This window comes from Carassius auratus, unplaced genomic scaffold, assembly GCF_003368295.1.
Source record: "Carassius auratus strain Wakin unplaced genomic scaffold, ASM336829v1 scaf_tig00007919, whole genome shotgun sequence".
NCBI classification, from domain to species: Eukaryota; Metazoa; Chordata; class Actinopteri; order Cypriniformes; family Cyprinidae; genus Carassius; species Carassius auratus.
The window spans coordinates 36,859-56,186 of NW_020523890.1; the positions used below are offsets into that span (position 1 = coordinate 36,859).

The window sequence follows — 19,328 nt, forward strand, 5'->3', positions numbered from 1 at the left end:
GAATCACCCTCTGAAGTGTACAAGCGGACAGGCGAGCTAATGATTTCATAGATAAAGGGGTTTTGACACCTCATGCAGCATTGACTTAAACCCTCTAGAAAAAAAGTTTACATTAATTGTTTATTAAATGATGCATTATAAGTTTAAAGCATTTTTTAATTATTTTAATTATTAATTTAATAAATCAATAAAATTTTATTAGCTGTAATAAAAAAAAGTCATTCATTCATTCAAATCCCTTTCCCTTACAGAAAAACTGTAGCAGGTACCTATTGTAAGTATTCGTGTATAAATTAATTGAACTCTGTACATTTAGCAAGAAAGCCAATCTGTAGTAGTAACCTATTGCAAATTATTCAAGTAAATAATCAGTTTAATTGTATTGTTTTATAAATTATTCATCATTTTTTATTATTTGAATAAAATTTAATTAAAATAAATCTAATAGAATTAATTTTATTAAAATGTAAAAATGTAGCAGGAACCTATATTGTAAGTTGTTGATGTTGCATTAAAAAAAATTCATATAATGATCATTTAATTATTAATAAATTAATATTATGTTTTGGACAACATGCATCCAGTCTGTAACAATGAGTATCTAATCAGTTATATCTAATAACTTTTAATATTCATTTTTAAAAACAATTAATATTTTATTTATTTATTTATTTATTTTTAAGAGCAACAGCATAACTGTAGACTATATGGTACCAAAAATTGTGAAAATGCTTTGCAACTACAGTTCAGGTTATTCCTAAATTAAAACTGGATAAATCAGAATAAACCGATCCAATTTTATAGAGGTTGTATGTATATTTCGATTAGAGCTAGGCTAGAGTAAGCATAACAGCACTTAATCTCACTGTACCCCAAAGGAGCTGGCAAGCAATTATATGAATTATCGGGTTGTCGCAGACGGCTCTTGCTTCTCCTTTGATTCCGATCCAAACGAGCCATAATTTCACTGTTAGGTTCAAAAATAACTGTGACAGATTCTCAAAGGCACAGAGTGGCACTGACATCAAAGTCCTCTTTATCGCAGAAAACGGAGTGCAACCTGTCTCAGTGTGTGTGCATGGTGCACTTTAGAAAGGATTGCTTTCCAGCTTTGTTTGAGTCACTGAAGTCATTTCAAACACCAGGGATTGATTGTCAGTTGTAAAGCAGCTCAATGTTGACAAAGGAGTGTATATATATTTATATAGTCTAAACTGCTTCCAGAAAGCTAGATTTAAAAGTGGGATTGTCTAGAAATGTATTGTTCCTTTTATTTTTGAGGTGTGCAGACCCCGAATTCCATCATTTACATTTTACTTAATATCCAAAAATTATTTAATTTCATGTTATTGATGCAATCTTGTTGAAATTCACTGTCCTTGTGAATATGAAAATATACATTTGGAAGTATGCATTCAGAAAACTGCATAAACACATCATGTAGCCTTGTAGTCTTCCAGGCACTTCCCTCCCAAGCCGTTCATTTTAATGCAAACAGTGCCCCCTCATGGCTGCGAATGAAAATGCGACTATTTAAAATGTCAAACCTCAAATTAGGCTAATTTTAATGAATAAAAATGACAAATACGAAAATTCTTGTGTGTAGGGGTAAAACTACAAAGATATATTGCTGTAGGCATTTTCTGTAACATATTATTCTGTATGTAACAATTGCAATTGCAACAAGCCGCAATTGAACTTATTTATTTTGCTCTCAAGGAAGACGTGAAAGGAAAGGAAATTTGAACTTAGCTGATGCAAACTGTAACAGACAATGAATGAAAGATGCGCCGTCTGACAGCTGTCAGGGAGGGTTGTTTTTCCACAGCTCTTCGATCTACGAAGTTACGAACGATACTATGGCGAATGCCTGGCTCATGAATATTAATCAGTATCCGTGATTGGCCGTTCGCCGAGAAGCGTAAACGCTACCTTATTATTATTCATGAGTTTAGCCTTCTTCATAGTATGATATGTAATTCGACTCCCGTCCAGTAGATCGCAGCAAAACTCGCCCATATCTACAATTGCCGAATAAACAAGAGAGAAGAAAATACTGGTCACTGATACTTCCGCGTTAGATTAAAGTGTCACATATGTTCTGTTTTCATACGAAAGATGTATCACTTGATGTCTGTCAACAGAGGTATGTCGCTGCATATTTTTTAAAAAATGCAATGCTACAGTGAGGTGAATGTTTAATTTCAGTCTCAGTTACTCAAGTGTCAGTGTTAAATAACTGTACCTCTTTCCCATGAGCTTTTGTGATTAGTGTTCAGTGGTTGTAGTTTTAGCTCTAAAATAGGAATTATTTGTAACAACAATTTACAGATTCTTTTTTAATGGATAATGTGTTGATTATTTTAATAGGTTCAATTTAATAGGTAACTATTGAAATCATATGTTGAATGTTTAAATAGATTCTAGCCAAAAGCAATAAGATTAAACAATTAATATTGACCTTTTATCTTACTGCACGTGTACTTATTGTAAAAAGCAGCATAGCCTGAAAGTTATTGGTTGGTATAAAGTTGTGCAATTAAATGGATGTTTTATTTATATAAACAAATACTAGTAATATTTAAAAAGCTCTCTAAAATGATCTATTTGTTTAAGTGAGCTATATATTTATTTATTTTTTTACAGCTATTCTAGTAGAAGTTTGAAGATGAAGAATGAACCTTGAGGGTATCAATTAACACCACTGACAGTTAACACCATTATTTGTTCCACCATTGACAGAACATCTTTGGTGTAATGGACTTTAAACAACCTCCAGGGTAATGGCACGGTTTAGGCGGAAGTCTTGTTGTGCACTTATTGCTTTAGCCTTGGCCGTGTTTATTATAACAGTCATCCTAAAGTCCCTGAGCCCTGAGGATAATCATTCTGGCAGTCAGTTTGCATTAAAACTTATTCCACCTTCAAGACAAATGGAACAAGATAACAACATTGTTGTATCCGCTAAACCTGTGCAGATGATGTCAGCAGAGAAAGCTGGTAGAATGGAGAACAAAATGCAAGATTTTCCTGAGCCAAATTACAATGTGCACGCTTTCTACTATGTGTGGTATGGGAACCCACAGTTTAATGGAAAATATGTTCACTGGGATCATTCACTCTTACCACACTGGGACCCCAAAGTGGCCTCAGGTTATCCATCTGGACGACACCAGCCTCCTGATGACATCGGCGCCAATTTCTACCCTGCACTAGGTCCATACAGTTCCAGAGATCCAATGGTTTTAGAGGAACACATGCGACAGCTGAGAACAGCTGCTGTTGGTAAGAGACCTTTTTGAAACATGTATATATATTTTTTATTTACAATAGTTTCTCCATCTACTGGATGTTTTTTGCCTGTTTCAGGTGTTCTAGCTGTTTCGTGGTATCCACATAGTATGAAAGACGACAATGGTGAAGAAATTGATAATTTGCTGCCTTTGGTTCTGGATGCTGCTGACAAATATCAGTTGAAGGTGGTATAGATGTAGAAGGAAGTTTGAAATTCATAGTCTTTGCTTTTGTGTCTAATGCATTTTTTGTTTGTCTCTGACAGGTTGTTTTTCATATTGAACCATACAAAGGACGAGATGATGCAAATATGCGTGAAAATATTAAATATATTGTGGAGCGGTATGTTTGATGCATTCAATTAGTCTCTAGACAGTCATACTTACAAAATAACAAAATATATAACACTTTCAGTTTCTTAACATTCGTTGTGTTTCAGCTAAAAATGACAACACTTTTACAACTTTTGTACATTTAGATTAATATTAAAGGAATATTTAATACAATTTTTTTTTATTTGCTGACAATGTGTTTAACCCCAGGCCATCAATGTGTTTCCTCATAAGAAGAGGTTTAGCATTATATCACATGCTCACCAGTGAATGGGAGCCGTAAGAATGAGAGTTTAAACAGATGATAAAAAATCACAGTAATCCACAAGTAATCCACACGACTCCAGTACATCAGTTGCACAGTACAGCACATCCCTGTCAGCTGTTTAAACTCTTATTCTGACGGCACCCATTCACTCTAATTGATCTCTAGTTCAATGGAATAATAAATAAATAAAATCAAACCAAAGTTTTGTGTTTAATAGCACTTATTGTACATTCTATTTTGCAGATATGGAAGTCATCCTGCTTTTTATAGATACAAAACAAGCAATGGCAAATTTCTTCCACTGTATTATGTATATGACTCCTACTTGCAAACTCCAGATGTTTGGGCACAACTTCTAAAGCCAAATGGTATGTCGACAATCAGGAACACACCGTATGATGGTGTCTTCATTGCTCTTCTTGTGGAAGAAAGGCATAAGAAGGACATACAGACTGCTGGATTTGATGGACTCTACACGTATTTTGCATCCAACGGCTTTACTTATGGCTCCTCGCATCACAACTGGAGATCCATTAAAACCTTTTGTGACTATAATGACTTGGTTTTTGTTCCAAGTGTAGGGCCAGGTTATATTGACACTAGCATTAGACCCTGGAACTCCCAGAATACAAGGAACCGCATTAAGGGCAAGTATTACGAGACCTCTTTTAATGCGGCTCTGGAGGCAAGGCCACAGATCATCTCTATAACTTCATTCAATGAATGGCATGAAGGAACCCAAATTGAAGAGGCCATCCCAAAGACATGGGGTAAAACTGTGTATCTTGACTATCTTCCTCATAAACCTTCAGTTTATTTAGAGATAACACAAAAATGGGCTAGAAAATTCAGTCAGGAGCAGAAGAAATGGCTGGAGTAAAAAAAAAAAGTTAATAACTTTATTGTTAATCCTGGAAAAGCAATGCTGCCCTAAGAAGTGCTTACAAGGATCATGATTTGCTTTATTTTCTGTTTGATTTGTGTGCAGTTTGTATTACTTACATGCCTTTTACCACTGTATATGACAACTTGCCTGATTAAACTCGTCAAATGCTAAACTGCAATTCGAAATATTCTGCCTTGAAGCTGTAAATAAAACAGCTTTACTTTATACTAGGTGTTTTTAACTACACTGAAAAAAGTATGCAGAAACCGTCTTTTACTCAGAAATTGCTAGTAAACTTCACAAATACTTGGAAATATATTGTTTAGCTTAAAATTTAGATTGATAAAAAAATATATATATATTATGTTTTTTTGCAAATATGCATTTTAAACTACAGATTCTTTCTCAGAATAACACACTGCACCACATGCTTTATAATTTAATTAAATGCATAACATTAAAGACACCTAATATAAAGTTTGACCAACATAATTGCCTATGGTTGCTCTGGCATCACAACTGATTAATTGATTGACTATTTATTATATTAATAGAAGCTATTAAATTAATAATAAATTATTTAAATGAAAAACATTGTGTCCTGCATTTTAATTCAACATATATGCATAAATGTTATCAATATATTTAATTTAAATTTTTTACCATGGAATGCAATGTGTTCGAGCAGCATGCTCAGGAATATAAAATTTGGCCACAGTTTATTTTGTTGTTTTTGAATTGCAGACATTTCTCTCAAGACAACCCTCTGAAATGTTTTGCATGGTAATGGATATGACAATGTTAATGTATTTGGTCTTGACGGAATTTCTGCGGCTGTTGGTTTCTGCTGTAGTTGTAGATTTTCGCTGTTACAAGCAAGTTCAGGAACTTGCTGCTACCAGTGCATATGGCATTACAGTGTTGTTAGTAGTTAAGACATACTGCTGCTGCATAAATAGCATATAAAATAACCTGTAGCAGATCTACACAGGTGGAGCTGGAGAAGGTGGAAGGTTTCAGAGGAACTCTGAAAACATGCTGGGAAATGCTCGAGTGAAAGCTAACCAGCCATTTAAACAAAAAGCAGCAAGGTCATATGAAGCAAGAACCAATCAGCATGTGCCAAGTTGTTTAACCTGTGAATATCATCAGCTACCCAACAGTCTGCGCCATCAAAAGTTTCATGAAGGAACTAGGCATTTTCTTTACATGTCTTTTTACTCCTTTATATAAAAAATATAAATGAAGATATATAAGTCTACTGACTTATTAAACTCAACAATTGCATTCAGAGATATTCTGACCAGATGCTTTAAAAATGAACAAATTGCCTGTGGTAATAATTTTTTCAAATAATTGATCATGTAATTGCTTATTTACTAATCTTTGAATGTGTGAATTATTGTATTAAACAGATTTTTTTGAACCACGTTTAAAAAAATAATAATGAGATAAAAATAATAATTTTCATACATCCCATGCATTTATTTATAAATAATACACATCTGCTGTCATAGGCTGTAAACCACTGAATTTAAACAGCAGTGATGAACAAAGGAATAATCCATGAGTAAAAACATAATCCAGTCTGACGCGAATTTCCCATTCCATGCATTTCTTTGCATTCTTGCATTTGCGTATATTAAATGCACACACACACACACACACGCGCGCACTCTAAATTTATAATTACATCCATGCATATGAACAGCACGGACACTGGAAAGGTATCCGAGCGCATGTGGGGAGGGGGACATTATTCTACATCACATCACACGGCGTTACATGGCGTCCTTTCCAGCGACGCACTTGCTCGCGTTCTCCGTTTCTGACCCATAGGATCTTACATGTTTTGACTTGCAAGCGCTGATTTGAGTCTGTCATCTTTGCGAACACATAGCGAAGACTATGGGTCCAGGTGCATCCTCTCCGAATATTGCCATCATCGGAGATTTTTCTGCACCACTCCGATATGCGAGGTGTGTGGGATGTAAATAAAAGAAGCGCATGATGTCGCTTTCCTTCGAGGATGTTTGCTGATGGACAGGTGAGACAAACGATTTACTGATATGAAGGTTACCTGTGTGCTCTGCATATATTATACGACACGAGTTCAGGCTTTAAATATCACGCACTGCATATACTATCATTTTTTTCATTCATCTCTTGGGGGATTTTTGAGTTATAATAATTAAACATGGCACGAGCGCAGGGACGATCATTCTCTTGGGATGCTTCATGCGTCCTTTTTGGAAACGATGCGGTTTTGCTTAAAATAGACAAAGCAGTCGATATGTTAGAGAGGGGGAGCGTGTCATATTTAAGGAATAGCCATATTCCGTGTAGTAATATGTCAGATGCGTGTGACAGTCTGTTTTAAGATGACCTTCAGCATCACTGGCGAAAGCACATCACCTTGCACGGTAACACGTTCAATTATGTTTTCTGACCTATTTTAGATGTGTGTTTATTAAATATATTACCATCATGTCACTGATGGGTCAGACACGAATTCGTAAAGCCTGCTAAATAAACTAGACAAATGCTTCATATTTAATGCTTCTTTTCATCTTCCTTTATCTTCTATTTATTAGACGTGAACTACCAGCATGCAACTCTGTGTCCCAAATACATCACAATACATTTAAAACAAGAAGCCTCTCTATTCAAAGACTCCCAGAGAGACACAAGGATGCAACATCCATCAATCTTTGTTTACTTTAATAAAACCAGTGTATTGCTGGCCAAAAATATAAAGTTGGCAGTTAGGAAACAGTATATCAAATGCCAAACACTAGCTAATTAAGAGACCCTCCCCTCAGGACCTTTAAACAGAGCAAAGTTGGTAAACCTCAAAAAATATATCATGCATTAGCATCTATTATATTCAATTATGTACTGGATGTGGGCAATGTTTGCTTTAACGGGGTTATAATGTATTTCCCAGAAGCCTCATCAGTGTCCGTCTCTTTTACAGAGCTTTGCTTTCATATAAGATGATTGAGTCTCAAATGCAGTGATAAACCTTTTAAACAGCTCTTTCATGTGGATTAATAGCAAATGGACACTGCAGAGATGAAACGAAATTCATTTCTCAACCATCGGTGTTGTAGTGTAACGTGTACGATTTCCCAAATCATTTCATTATATATAGAACGTCAATTTTTTTGTCACGTTGCTTGCTTCCTGCTTTTTACTTTACATACCTGCACATGTAAAGTGTTAGCACTTCACAATAAGGTCCCATTAGTTGATAATACATTAACTAATATTAACTAGCCATGAGCAATGAATTTGTTCTAGTATCTATTAATCCCTGTTAAAATTACGACTATTAATTATTAGTTCATTAAATCTCAAGTCCAGATACAACTTTTGATGTTAAGTAAAAGTATTTTTCATTGGTAGTTTGTTATCTATCAAATGGAACCTTGCTGTGAACTGTCAAAGTTAATGAATGTGAAAGATATGTGTTAATTTCTTATATATGTGAGATGAGCACATCCAGTTAAACAGAAAAGGATATTATTAAGTGGAAGCCGTGAAGATTTGTTTATTGGCAGATGTCCGTGTGAAATTGTTCAGTTAATTGATCTCATTATTCAGTCCACTGAAGTTTATTTAATAAGTTAATTGAATGTTTATTTGGTATATTTTGATGCTAATGGCTTTTAATAGCCTCTTGAAGTCACTGGTCTGCTTTTGAAGAATTTGCATGGAATGAACAGTTTGGAATGCAATTTTAAGAAAGACCCTTAGGAAAATGGAAATAATTACGTCATTTTGAATGAAAAAAGAAACATAGATTAAAGAAACACGATTAGGGATTCTGTTCTGGGAATATATACAGAGGACAAAATCTAGGGCTTCTTGATCCTTAAACAGTTAACTCATTTTAACATCTTGTCATGGTGGAAATTTGGTGGAAATAGGCCTTTTGGTTCGATTATCTGTTGACATCCTGAAGATGGCAGTGTTCCCTTGTGTAAAACTGATTGTCTGAATGTTCTTGGTAATGATCCAGAATTATTTTTGAGGATACAAACCTACAACTGGCCCAAAAGTACCAGAAACACTAAGGGAAGCTTATCTCCCCTTATATTCTTAACAATGATAAAATAATAAGTTTTCCTTAACAAAATATTAAACTTCCTCATTTGGTTCCCCAGTCTAAAATGTTTGTACCCACCACCCTACACAAAGTGTTTTTTGATATTCAGTTTTATAGTCAGTCTGCAGCTTTAATCCTTAAAATGCTTGACATCCAGCTGATATTGATTGTAAAGTGATGTCATCTATTTCTGTCTTTTCCCCCGCATGAGAAGACCTATGATTTTAAGACTGACATTCTTCTGGTAATAAAAAGAAGAAACTGGAACATACAATCATTTTACCTTCTGGATATCAGCAAATCTGTCAGGTGAATATTTAAGATGATTTACTTTGCATTTATGTTGGATTTCTCTGTGCTTGTGATTCTACTGTCTTAATAAATCACATGACTTCAGTGTGTAACCCTTATGAAACAAAAATATATTGCAGTATATTGGAAAATATCTTGTAATATATTAGGCATATATTCTTATATATATTTATTTTTTCCAATATATTGCAATATATTGAAAGCGGCAATCATTTGTATATTTTGCAATATATTATATAATATATGTATCATCAATATATTATTAAATGTATTCAAATATATAAAATATTAGAAAATAAAAAGGGAAAATAATATATTACAATATATCACAATATATTTTAAGAAATATATTGGTAAATATATTTTCCTTTCGTAAGGGAACCCAGCCAGCATTTTAATATCTGAAGTGTTTTTGTACAGTCAAGCATCTTAGACATGTAAATGCTTCTCTATTATAAAGTCTAGGATTTTATGTTCATCTTCATTACAGCAACATACATATAATCAGCTGGTGGATGAGACACCTCAACATATGAATTGCAAAATATCAAAGTGCTCATTCTGAAATCTTAATAGAGATGAATCCTTTTTTTAGGGCCATGCAAACAAATTAATTCGCCTTGAACAGTCATTAACTCTCATTATGTAATTGAAATTTGTTAAATTTACTGTACTTTTTTTTTCATTTTGTAAAAAGCATGTTGAAAGCAGTTAAGATTACCTGCTTCAATGTCTGTAAAATTAATAGCAATACAAAAAACAGTTAATTTCAACTAACTTTGCTAATTGATTAGCTAATAAAATGGCAGTTTTATAATATAATATAATATAATATAATATAATATAATATAATATAATATAATATAATATAATATAATATAATATAATATAATATAATATAATATAATATAATATAATATAATATAATAATTCCAAGCATTTATACTGTTATTCTGAGCAAAATGACACATGGTGTAAGACCTTGAATTTTAATGCAATATATTAATATTGATATTTTCTGCATAGCTATGTACATACATAAGTAGACTATGTTTTGTGTTAGTATTCATCTGTGTTGGCAGTGTACTGTAGCCACACCCATCATACACAGTAACAATTAATTTACCGAAATATAATCTGTCCGACTGAAATGTTGCACAGCAGGTCATTTTAGGTCAAAGAACTGTCTATCAGTGGTGGACCCAGTGTATCAAGCTTTAGATGACACAGTCCAGGTCATCAGTACTTAAAGACTTCAGAATCTTAAACACATGATTTTAAATTGATCATAATTTTTGCCAGCTCACAACTTTCAAAACTGGTTTATGGAGATTAATGAGACCTAATAAGAAGCTGTTTCATATAATGACCCATAAACTTTCTTTTGCATTTTGATCTTTATCTATTTCCTTTAAAGGCCAGAGTATGCCATCTGCACCAACTTACAGAATCCTACGACCCCTCCTTCTCGGTATCTTTTTATTAGGATGCTTTGTGACTTTGTTTTTAATGTACATCAAACCATCTACGAGCTGGTTGTCAGGCCCGGTTGAGTCAGAAACATCCACAGCCCGAGTGAAGAGCCTCCTTTCCACCCGAAGTGAGCAGAACCAGACCACCGTCTTGGTCTGGCTTTGGCCTTTCGCTGAGACCTATGACCTGAACGTCTGCAGCTCTTTGTTCAGCATCGATGGCTGCTTCATCACCGCCGACCGAAACCTTTACAACAAATCCGACGCCGTGGTCATACATCACAGGGACATCACCAGCGACCTGTCCAACATGCCACCGGCGTATCGGCCCACGTTGCAGAGATGGATTTGGATGAACTTCGAATCACCTTCGCATTCATCTCAGTTACCAGGAATTGAAAACTTGTTTAATTTAACTCTAAACTATCGGCAGGATGCTGATATAGAAGTGCCTTATGGATCGATTGTCGCAGCCCAAGGAGAGGAGGACTTCGTGCCACCGAGCAAGAACAAGCTGATTTGTTGGATCGTCAGCAATTGGAACCCAGACCACGTCAGAGTGAAATACTACAATGAACTCTACAAGCACATCGAGGTTCATGCATACGGACAAGCATTTGGTGAGTACATTTCTGACCAGGACTATTTCCCTACAGTTGCAAGCTGTAAATTCTATTTGGCATTCGAGAACTCGATTCACAAAGACTATATCACTGAGAAATTGTACAACCCGCTCTCCGTTGGCACCGTACCCGTTGTGCTCGGACCACCAAGGGAGAACTATCAGAACTTTGTGCAGGGAAATGCTTTCATCCACGTTGATGACTTCCCGTCTCCGAAGGAGCTGGCTGATTATCTCCTGTTCCTTGACAAAAACGAGGAGCTTTACCTGAAGTACTTTGACTGGCGTAAACACTTTAAGGTGAAAAAGGCGTACTTCTGGGCCGAGCACACTTGTCTGGCTTGCGATTATGTCAGAAGGCACAATGAGTACAAAGCAATTAACAATCTTGACAAATGGTATTGGGGTTGATTCACAACTGAACCACCGGACCAGATTAATGAAAGTGGCTTGACAATAAGACCTCATATAACTTAATTCCAATGAGGGTCTGTTGTGAGCACTTGCAGACTTTTATTTTTGTAAAATGTCCCAAAGTAGATGTACATTTATTTTGTGTTCTGTTTCAAACGTTTATTAATATGGATGCAAATTATGCAGTGTAGAGTTTAGTATGTATTTATTTGGAAAGCTGATTTTGACCAAAATGCATTTAAAGGGATAGTTCACCCAAAAATGAAAGTTCTCATTTGCGCGCCGCACCATCTTGTTGTTCCAGCTCTGCATGACTTTCTTTCTTCTGTGAAGTCAATTATATTTTGGATGCAATTCATGCATTTCAGAGTTAACATGAAGGCACATAAAAATGAGATATTTTAAAGAGTGTTTCAACTAATTCTACCATCGAATAAAAATCTAAAAAAGTTCATTGCAACTTTTTATCTCAAAGCTCAGAGAAGTAATAAGATACAAACTTGTAAATGCAAGGGGAAAAGTCACATTTTTAGTTTTAAAAAAATCATTGCAGAGAAAAACAAACAATTGTGAAAATCAAAGTCAGTTTTAAGGCATACTGATTGCTGTTTTTTCATACTCAAACTTTTTAAAATTCAGTGTAAATGGGCTTCCATAGTTTTTACCAGTACAATGTAATAAATAAAATAGCAAAATAGCTAAAAATAAATAAATAGTCCAAAATAGCACACAAAAGTAATATTTCAAAAGCTTATTTTCTGTTCTGTGGAAGAAAATAAGTCATACAGATTTGAAATGATATGAGGTTGATTAAAAGAGAAAACTGTAATTTTTTTGTGAAATATCGCTTTAAAGTTCAGTTTTGCTGTTTTCATACACCTACCTACACATTATACAGGAAGTCTGTTAATTTGATGAGAACCGAGCACTTTCTGAAACTAAGATTTTTATGCTTTATTTATGTCATTGGTTACTGTGTAAATGTTAGTGCTAGAGTCATCTATGCAGTGTTTACAGAACTTATGTTGTACAAAATGTCCATGTACTGTAAATGTAATGTGTATGTATTTTGAGACAACCTGCCTTTCATTTCCATGGTTTTGGATGTTGTTTTGCGCATTCATATTTTACCATACCATAATGGACACCTTAGTGACCAACATGCATTTGCTACTGAAAAACAAACATGCCAGAAGTGCGTCATTGCTGATAATGTTTTACTCTACTGAATAACTGCTGATAATATCACTGTTAAGTAGCTTACATGGCTTGAATATGTGATACTGTGAAGTATCAATGTGTACTGTGAAGTTCTGTCTTTGAAATATTTAAATGTCACTTTTGTTTAACAGTGAAATGTTGACTTGAGAGCAGGAGGCTAATATACATACACTCATGTGGGTTGTGCCATATTCACAGGAATGCAGAAGACTTTTTTCCAAATGTTGCCAAATGTTTAGACACGCTCTGGTGTACGAGACAAATGAAATCATAATGTGAGGAGCATAATGACTCGCTTTTCCAGGTGCAAGCTTAGAAGATTTGTTTGCTGCCAAAGTTTTCTTTCTGAAATATGATGCTTCTGATCTGATATCTCTGGGATTCACATCATCCCATTTCTCAGATCGGCTTTCATTCCATAATGAAGGACTGTTTTAGATGTGCTTACATACATGTAGTCAGTCTAATTTTAGATGAGGGTGAAGAACTCTATTATTGATCAATGAGAACATTTTCAGCTGTGGATCACAGACTGAGCTGATGATAATGTCACTGCACAAAAAAAAAATAAAAAAAATAAATAATAATAATTATATATATATATATATATATATATATAAATATACACACACACACACATATATATATATATATATATATATATATATATATATATATATATATATATATATATATATATATATATATTATTGAACGCTATTTTGTCTTGTTTCCAATAGTCAAAAAGCTAAAGTTTTAAACATAAACTCGACTGAATTTAGCTAGCTTTATCCTTAAAGCAAAATAACTAATAATTAAGAATAATTCATTCATTGAATTAAATATAAGCAAGCACACAAGCAAGCCAATGGGTAACAAAATAAGTTTTTATGCATTACATGATTGCACATTTTTCACTGTAATGTACTGTTTAATGCATTTCATGATGTTGATAACAAAGAATGGAATATATTTTCTTTCTCTTTGTTTCTGTTGTGGCTATATATCAGTATAGTACACAATAGTTCCATTAAAGTCTATGTGAAAAAGAATTAGATCAAAAGCAATCTAAAAGTAATTCAAAAAGTAGTCTGACTAATTTACATAATATATGTCATGTGGATTATGCCACAACTACAATATTTCTCATGTAATTTTTAATCAGTAATTTACTACAATTTCGAAGTAATCTACCCAGCTCTGACCTCAAGAAAAAATAACTTTCCTTTTTTTTTTTAAGGATGTTTTCATATTTTTACTGGAAACCAAGACAAAGCAATTATGACATAAATATTTTGCTCTGCTAATATGAAAAAGCACACTTGATTGATTGATATATGTGGTAAACATTTTGTTTATAAGAATGATCATTTCCAGGCCCAGGCACTTACAAGTCACGAATCACATATATTATTGTTGTTTTTATGCCTGAAGCACAAATGATTGTGAATTATTGTTGTGTTGCTGTGTCTGTCAAATTGAGCATACTTTATGAACAGCAGCACCGTCATCAGCGGTTAAATAATTCATGCCTGGGATTTCAACTTTTGTATTCATGAGGGACCATCGGTTTTGAAAAAAAAAAGTGTGCTATTTTAACAACGTCCATCTGTATATTACTCAAATGTGCACAAAGAGTCAGACTTTTTTATATGAACTCTGATGAAAATCGAGATGACGTGTAGTAACACAAGCTCCACTACACTTCTCAGATCAGTGTTTGTCAAAGAGAATCGGTTTGCCGTGAATGTTCTTTATGCATTGTAAATAGCTGTATTGTTGGACAATTTCAGACCTGTAGCGAATGCCACGAGGATGAAGTGCTGAAATGAGACGGGCAAAATAAGCCCTTTCTGAGCCTTTGCACAGAGGAAGAAAAGTCTCCTGCTGAAGACAAAGATGGCAGTGTTACGGAGAGGCCATTTTCTGTCCCTAAAGCGGTTTCCACAATGAACATCCGTATCTTTTTGGGATTAGGAACTAGTCTTCTGAACACTGTTGGACTGGAAAACTTTAAAACCTAAAACCTTCTCTCATACTCAAGTGTGATTTATTGAACTGATGACAGTACAAAGTGGTATTGTGACAAAAAATGAACTGTGAAAAAAAGAATGAACTGTTAATGGTTTCATCTCGCTGTACAAAGTGAATCAGAGATTGCTAATTTACTTACTGACTTGTATTGATTTGTGGTCTCTCTCTCTCTCTCTCTCCTCACCTCTGTATCTTTATCTCTTGTGCACAAATGTTGGCTGTGAGTTCTTGGTACCCTTTAAAACAGCCTTTGCATTATGAGTAGCGGTGTCTGACTCAGAGCCCCTGCTGACTCACACATGTAGGCTGGTCGCACTGACGCTGGCATGGAGTATGATATCTCCTCTATGCATTATGGACTCAAATGCAAAATGACCCACATTCCTATTGTGCTGAGGAACTCGAGGGTGTATAGAACTGTTCATTGCAACGTTAATTGCCAAAACATTGTTATTTGCCAAATAATTTACTGTAGATGTCTGTTAGTAAAATAAAGAGCTGAAAATAAAGATATGTTCACAGAACATTTTGCTTCGCATCTTGACTTTAAGTGTGAAAAAAAATGTAGGAATATTTCAACAAAACAATATTTACTCACCCATACATTGTTAAATTAATTGTTACATTTTTTCCCCAAAATGATATATTTGCCTTTACATGAACCCGTTTCATTGTAATTAAGACATACATACATAAGTACATACAGTATAATACATAGGCCTACATAAAATAGCATAAAAGACTTGTATAACAATGTCTGCAAAGTCATCTGAAGCCATACAACCAAAATGTAAGCTATTCTCTGGCTCTGAAATCAATGCAACTCAAAATTCAAAATGTAACTATAAAATAAAAAAGCAAGACAAACACATTTGCTAAAGCAGCCATGTCACTTTAGCTTTAGCTTTAGCTTTACTGTTTCACTCGTACCAGGTGGGCTACCGAGCAAGTTTACTGTATTGGAAAAGTCATACATATGTTGCTGATTATGTGATGCAAACAATAAGGGCGAGATTTATTAAGAGCTTGCACCAGCACAAACCATCTTTTGGCGTTAAAATATGGCGTTAATACAGTCAGGATTTACTAAATTTGTGCAGATGCAAAATTTAAGGTAGGAGAGTATTAAAATTAACCATGCAACACATTTGACTTGTATTTGCGCCATTATTTAACGGCCAAAAAAATTGTGCATGTACTGTAAGTAGATCACCCACACCTGCTTATCTGCTACTTTGCTATGCTGTGCTTGGTATACTGCATTGGCCGATATGTAAATGAGATGTTGCGTACATGTTCTTTAATTTGCGCGCTGTCAGTAAAACACCTGCAGAAATTTCCGCGCCTATCTGTGCTGTTTTGGAATTGCACTCTCGCACTAGTTTAGTAAATCTGTCCCTAAATGTCTTAGTTTACAAATCTAAATCCGCTTTGTATCAGAGTGTAAATACTGCTTTTTTACTCCACTGAAAAAAAATTAACAGAAAATCTTTTTTTATTTATATTAAGATTAATACAAAATATTGGTTAACTGTTTCTTTAAAACACAACTGCAAGCCTACAAAACTGCACCACCCGCATTAGTCAAACTGCAACTTGCTTTTTCAGCAACACATCTCAGGCTGGTAAAAATAGCTCACCAAATCCACTGTACGCTGAATGATGACACCAGAGGGGCAGTATGGTGTGCATGCCATCAAATCCCTCGCTGTTGTTGTGACCTCTCTGTGTTTATACTTTGGCATTTGAAGTTATCCTTCTGAACCCAATAAGGTGATGTTGTCTTGTTCTGTTCCTCAAAACAAAAGGACTGACAGTTGTTCAGGCTATCAGCCAAATGAGGTTTTAAAGTTCATCCGGTTACTACATATTTCAGTATTATGTTGAAGAGGGAATGTGTATGTTTGTGTGTGTGTGTGTGTGTGTGTGTGTGTGTATTTGCGTGGGCATATACACGGAACCAGAATATAATCAGTGTGTAAATCCATATAGGACAGAGCTTAAGAATTAAGTTCTATTCTGGACTGGGATATTTAAAGATTTGATCAACAAAATCCACAAACAGGGAAAATAATGTAGATCACTGAGCAGCATTTTATACCATCTGATGTACTGCTGACATAGTGCAATGAAAACTACAAATAAAATGAAAAGCTATTTCATTCCTCTATAGATGATCACAAGAAGGCACATGAGGAATTCATAAATAAGATAAATGTTTGCTTTAGCTATAGACAATTGCTTCAGTCTCCTCCAAATAAAAAAAAAAAATCCAGTTGCTACCAGTTAATATTTGAAAATACCTGACAGCTGAAATCCTTTTTTTATTTTATTTTGTTTTATATAATTTATTTATTATGATAATATACAGAAAATAGATAATATAATACTTTTATTATCAACATTTCATGTCCAAGTGGTTATTTATTTGGTGAGTAGCCATGAAATTTGGGAGTTATGTTCATTAGCTATTCATTACCTCAAAATTAATGTTATTTTAATACAATTTTGTGTTTTTATTAATATTTTGAATTTCCATATTTTGAATAGTTATCAAATTTTATTTCAGTTTCAGTTTGAGTTATTTTGGTACATATGTTAACCTAAACAAAAAGTTTATGGCACTAGTTTTCCCAGCTCAAAAATAATCAAACAATACCTTAAATCGTGTGGCTTATAAAACAATTGAAAGCCTGACTCAAACCTAGAGACCAGAATATTATAAAGACTTTGGGTGGGTTAAATCAGCTTTTATGGCACATCCTGTGACCTTGTCTCGCCATTCCTGCCTGAGCATCGCTGAGATAGCGTCTCAGAATCCCTGAAGGGGTATACGGTTCTGTAAGATCATAGGGTTTGGATTTTGCCTCTTTGTCTCTTTGTCCACCAAGCCTATCTTATTTCCAACCGAGAGCTCTGCGGATCCTCGTCTGCTCAGGGCAGCTGTGAAAGGCAATCGTCAACTCTGAGAAACTGAATGGTGTGAGACCACTTATTACTGTGAAGGCCACCTGATCTCAACCCAATGACTCCACTTATGCTGTCAACACTTTGTTAAGCATCTTAGTCCTGAGTAGAATGTGTGAGAATGAAGTAGCCGAAGAGATGCCTTCCCATAATCAGTGTCAGATCAGCAGATTTTACAGCAGATATGTCACAGCAGATTAAATAGACAGTTGGTAAGTATGATTGTAAGATGTGGTTAATGTTTCTGCCATTTGTAAAAGAAAAAAAACAAAACAATTGTGCCTGAGATACAACAGCAGGCATGAATATTTGGCCAATGCATTGGAAGTGCACTGTTCTGTTGTACACACAAGTGAGAGAACATTAGTGAAAAAGCTCATATTTTGCATTATAATTTTTTAAAAAAAAAATCATTGTATTACATATATTTCTATTTTATTTTAAAATCCTTGATCTTATATTTTTTAATTTACTTATATATTTTGTTTTATTTGATTTGTAAATATGTGATTTTGAATGTGGTCTCAGACTTGTGGACCCAACTGTCATTGATGTTATTGATAACTAAAACCAAAACGAACTGTTTTGATTAATTAAAATTATACTGAAATAAAATATTAGATAAAAAAAAATGAAACATAAGATAAAAATCTTACTAAAAATAAATTAAAGCTAAGCAGTTGGCAGTGTTATTGGAATATTTATTAATATAATGAAAAAGCTTTTATTTTTATATTTTTATTTTTCATGTTAATTTTAGTTTACATTTGAGTAATTGTGTAGTATATATACATACATACAGTATAAACACAATTACTAAAGTGTGAATTAAAAATTAACATTAACGCTCATTCAGTATATTAATAAATACTCCAATAACACTGCTAACTGTGTTATTGTATTACTGCGACAGTAACAAACTTACTCAAAGGGCAGTAGAATTCATTTATAATATTTCTTCCATTAAATCGGATATGCCAATATATTTGGATTAACTACACTGAACAAAATTATGAATGCAACACTTTTGTTTTTGCCCCCATTTTTCTGAACACAAAGATGTAAGATTTCTAATCTAGGGAGAAGTGCTCACTAACACAGATTTAGACAGATTTGTGAACAATATTTGAGAAAAATAGGTCTTTTGTGTACATAGAACAGTCCAAGAATAGTACAAGTCAAATCATAGAACAGAACAAGTCTTAGATTCAGGAACTTGTGAAGAATATGTTTCTGACTGCCCCCCCCCCAATCATTTGCTGTCATTCCTCCACTTTATAAAAAAGCCTAGAAATATTAGTCAGTTACACTTTAGACATATTTGCAAAAATGTAACTTTGTTGTAATTCCGATTACTTCCTTCCAAAGATTCCATCTATTATATTTAAGTTATTA

The 19,328-nt window shown here is 34.1% G+C and overlaps 2 protein-coding genes across 4 annotated transcripts; both read left to right on the top strand.

The window, feature by feature from the left end:
• Positions 1–1,975: 1,975 nt before the first annotated feature.
• On the top strand, positions 1,976–5,352 carry manea (mannosidase, endo-alpha). 3 transcript variants are annotated; one of them, XM_026245015.1, is made up of 5 exons: positions 1,976–2,146; positions 2,979–3,285; positions 3,370–3,479; positions 3,560–3,636; positions 4,138–5,352. In XM_026245015.1, the coding sequence occupies exons 2-5, from the start codon at positions 2,979–2,981 to the stop codon at positions 4,772–4,774; spliced, it is 1,131 nt and encodes a 376-aa protein (XP_026100800.1). In that variant the 5' UTR covers positions 1,976–2,146; the 3' UTR covers positions 4,775–5,352. The 3 variants fall into 3 exon arrangements, with proteins under 3 accessions (XP_026100800.1, XP_026100797.1, XP_026100799.1); XM_026245012.1 differs by having other exon boundaries at positions 2,647–3,285; positions 4,138–5,351; XM_026245014.1 differs by having other exon boundaries at positions 2,743–3,285; positions 4,138–5,351.
• Positions 5,353–6,441: 1,089 nt separating this feature from the next.
• Positions 6,442–13,054, top strand: LOC113071724 (alpha-(1,3)-fucosyltransferase 9-like). Its single transcript, XM_026245016.1, has 3 exons — positions 6,442–6,827; positions 9,106–9,200; positions 10,621–13,054. The coding sequence occupies exon 3, from the start codon at positions 10,629–10,631 to the stop codon at positions 11,706–11,708; it is 1,080 nt and encodes a 359-aa protein (XP_026100801.1). The 5' UTR covers positions 6,442–6,827; positions 9,106–9,200; positions 10,621–10,628; the 3' UTR covers positions 11,709–13,054.
• Positions 13,055–19,328: the final 6,274 nt, after the last annotated feature.

Excerpts from the sequence above, each read along its gene's own strand:
- manea (XM_026245012.1), top strand. The coding sequence starts at position 2,784 with ATGGCACGGTTTAGGCGGAAGTCTTGTTGTGCACTTATTGCTTTAGCC. Across the intron at positions 3,480-3,559 it reads CTGACAAATATCAGTTGAAG|GTTGTTTTTCATATTGAACC; the intron begins GTGGTATAGATG and ends TGTCTCTGACAG. Across the intron at positions 3,637-4,137 it reads ATTAAATATATTGTGGAGCG|ATATGGAAGTCATCCTGCTT; the intron begins GTATGTTTGATG and ends TCTATTTTGCAG.
- LOC113071724 (XM_026245016.1), top strand. The coding sequence starts at position 10,629 with ATGCCATCTGCACCAACTTACAGAATCCTACGACCCCTCCTTCTCGGT.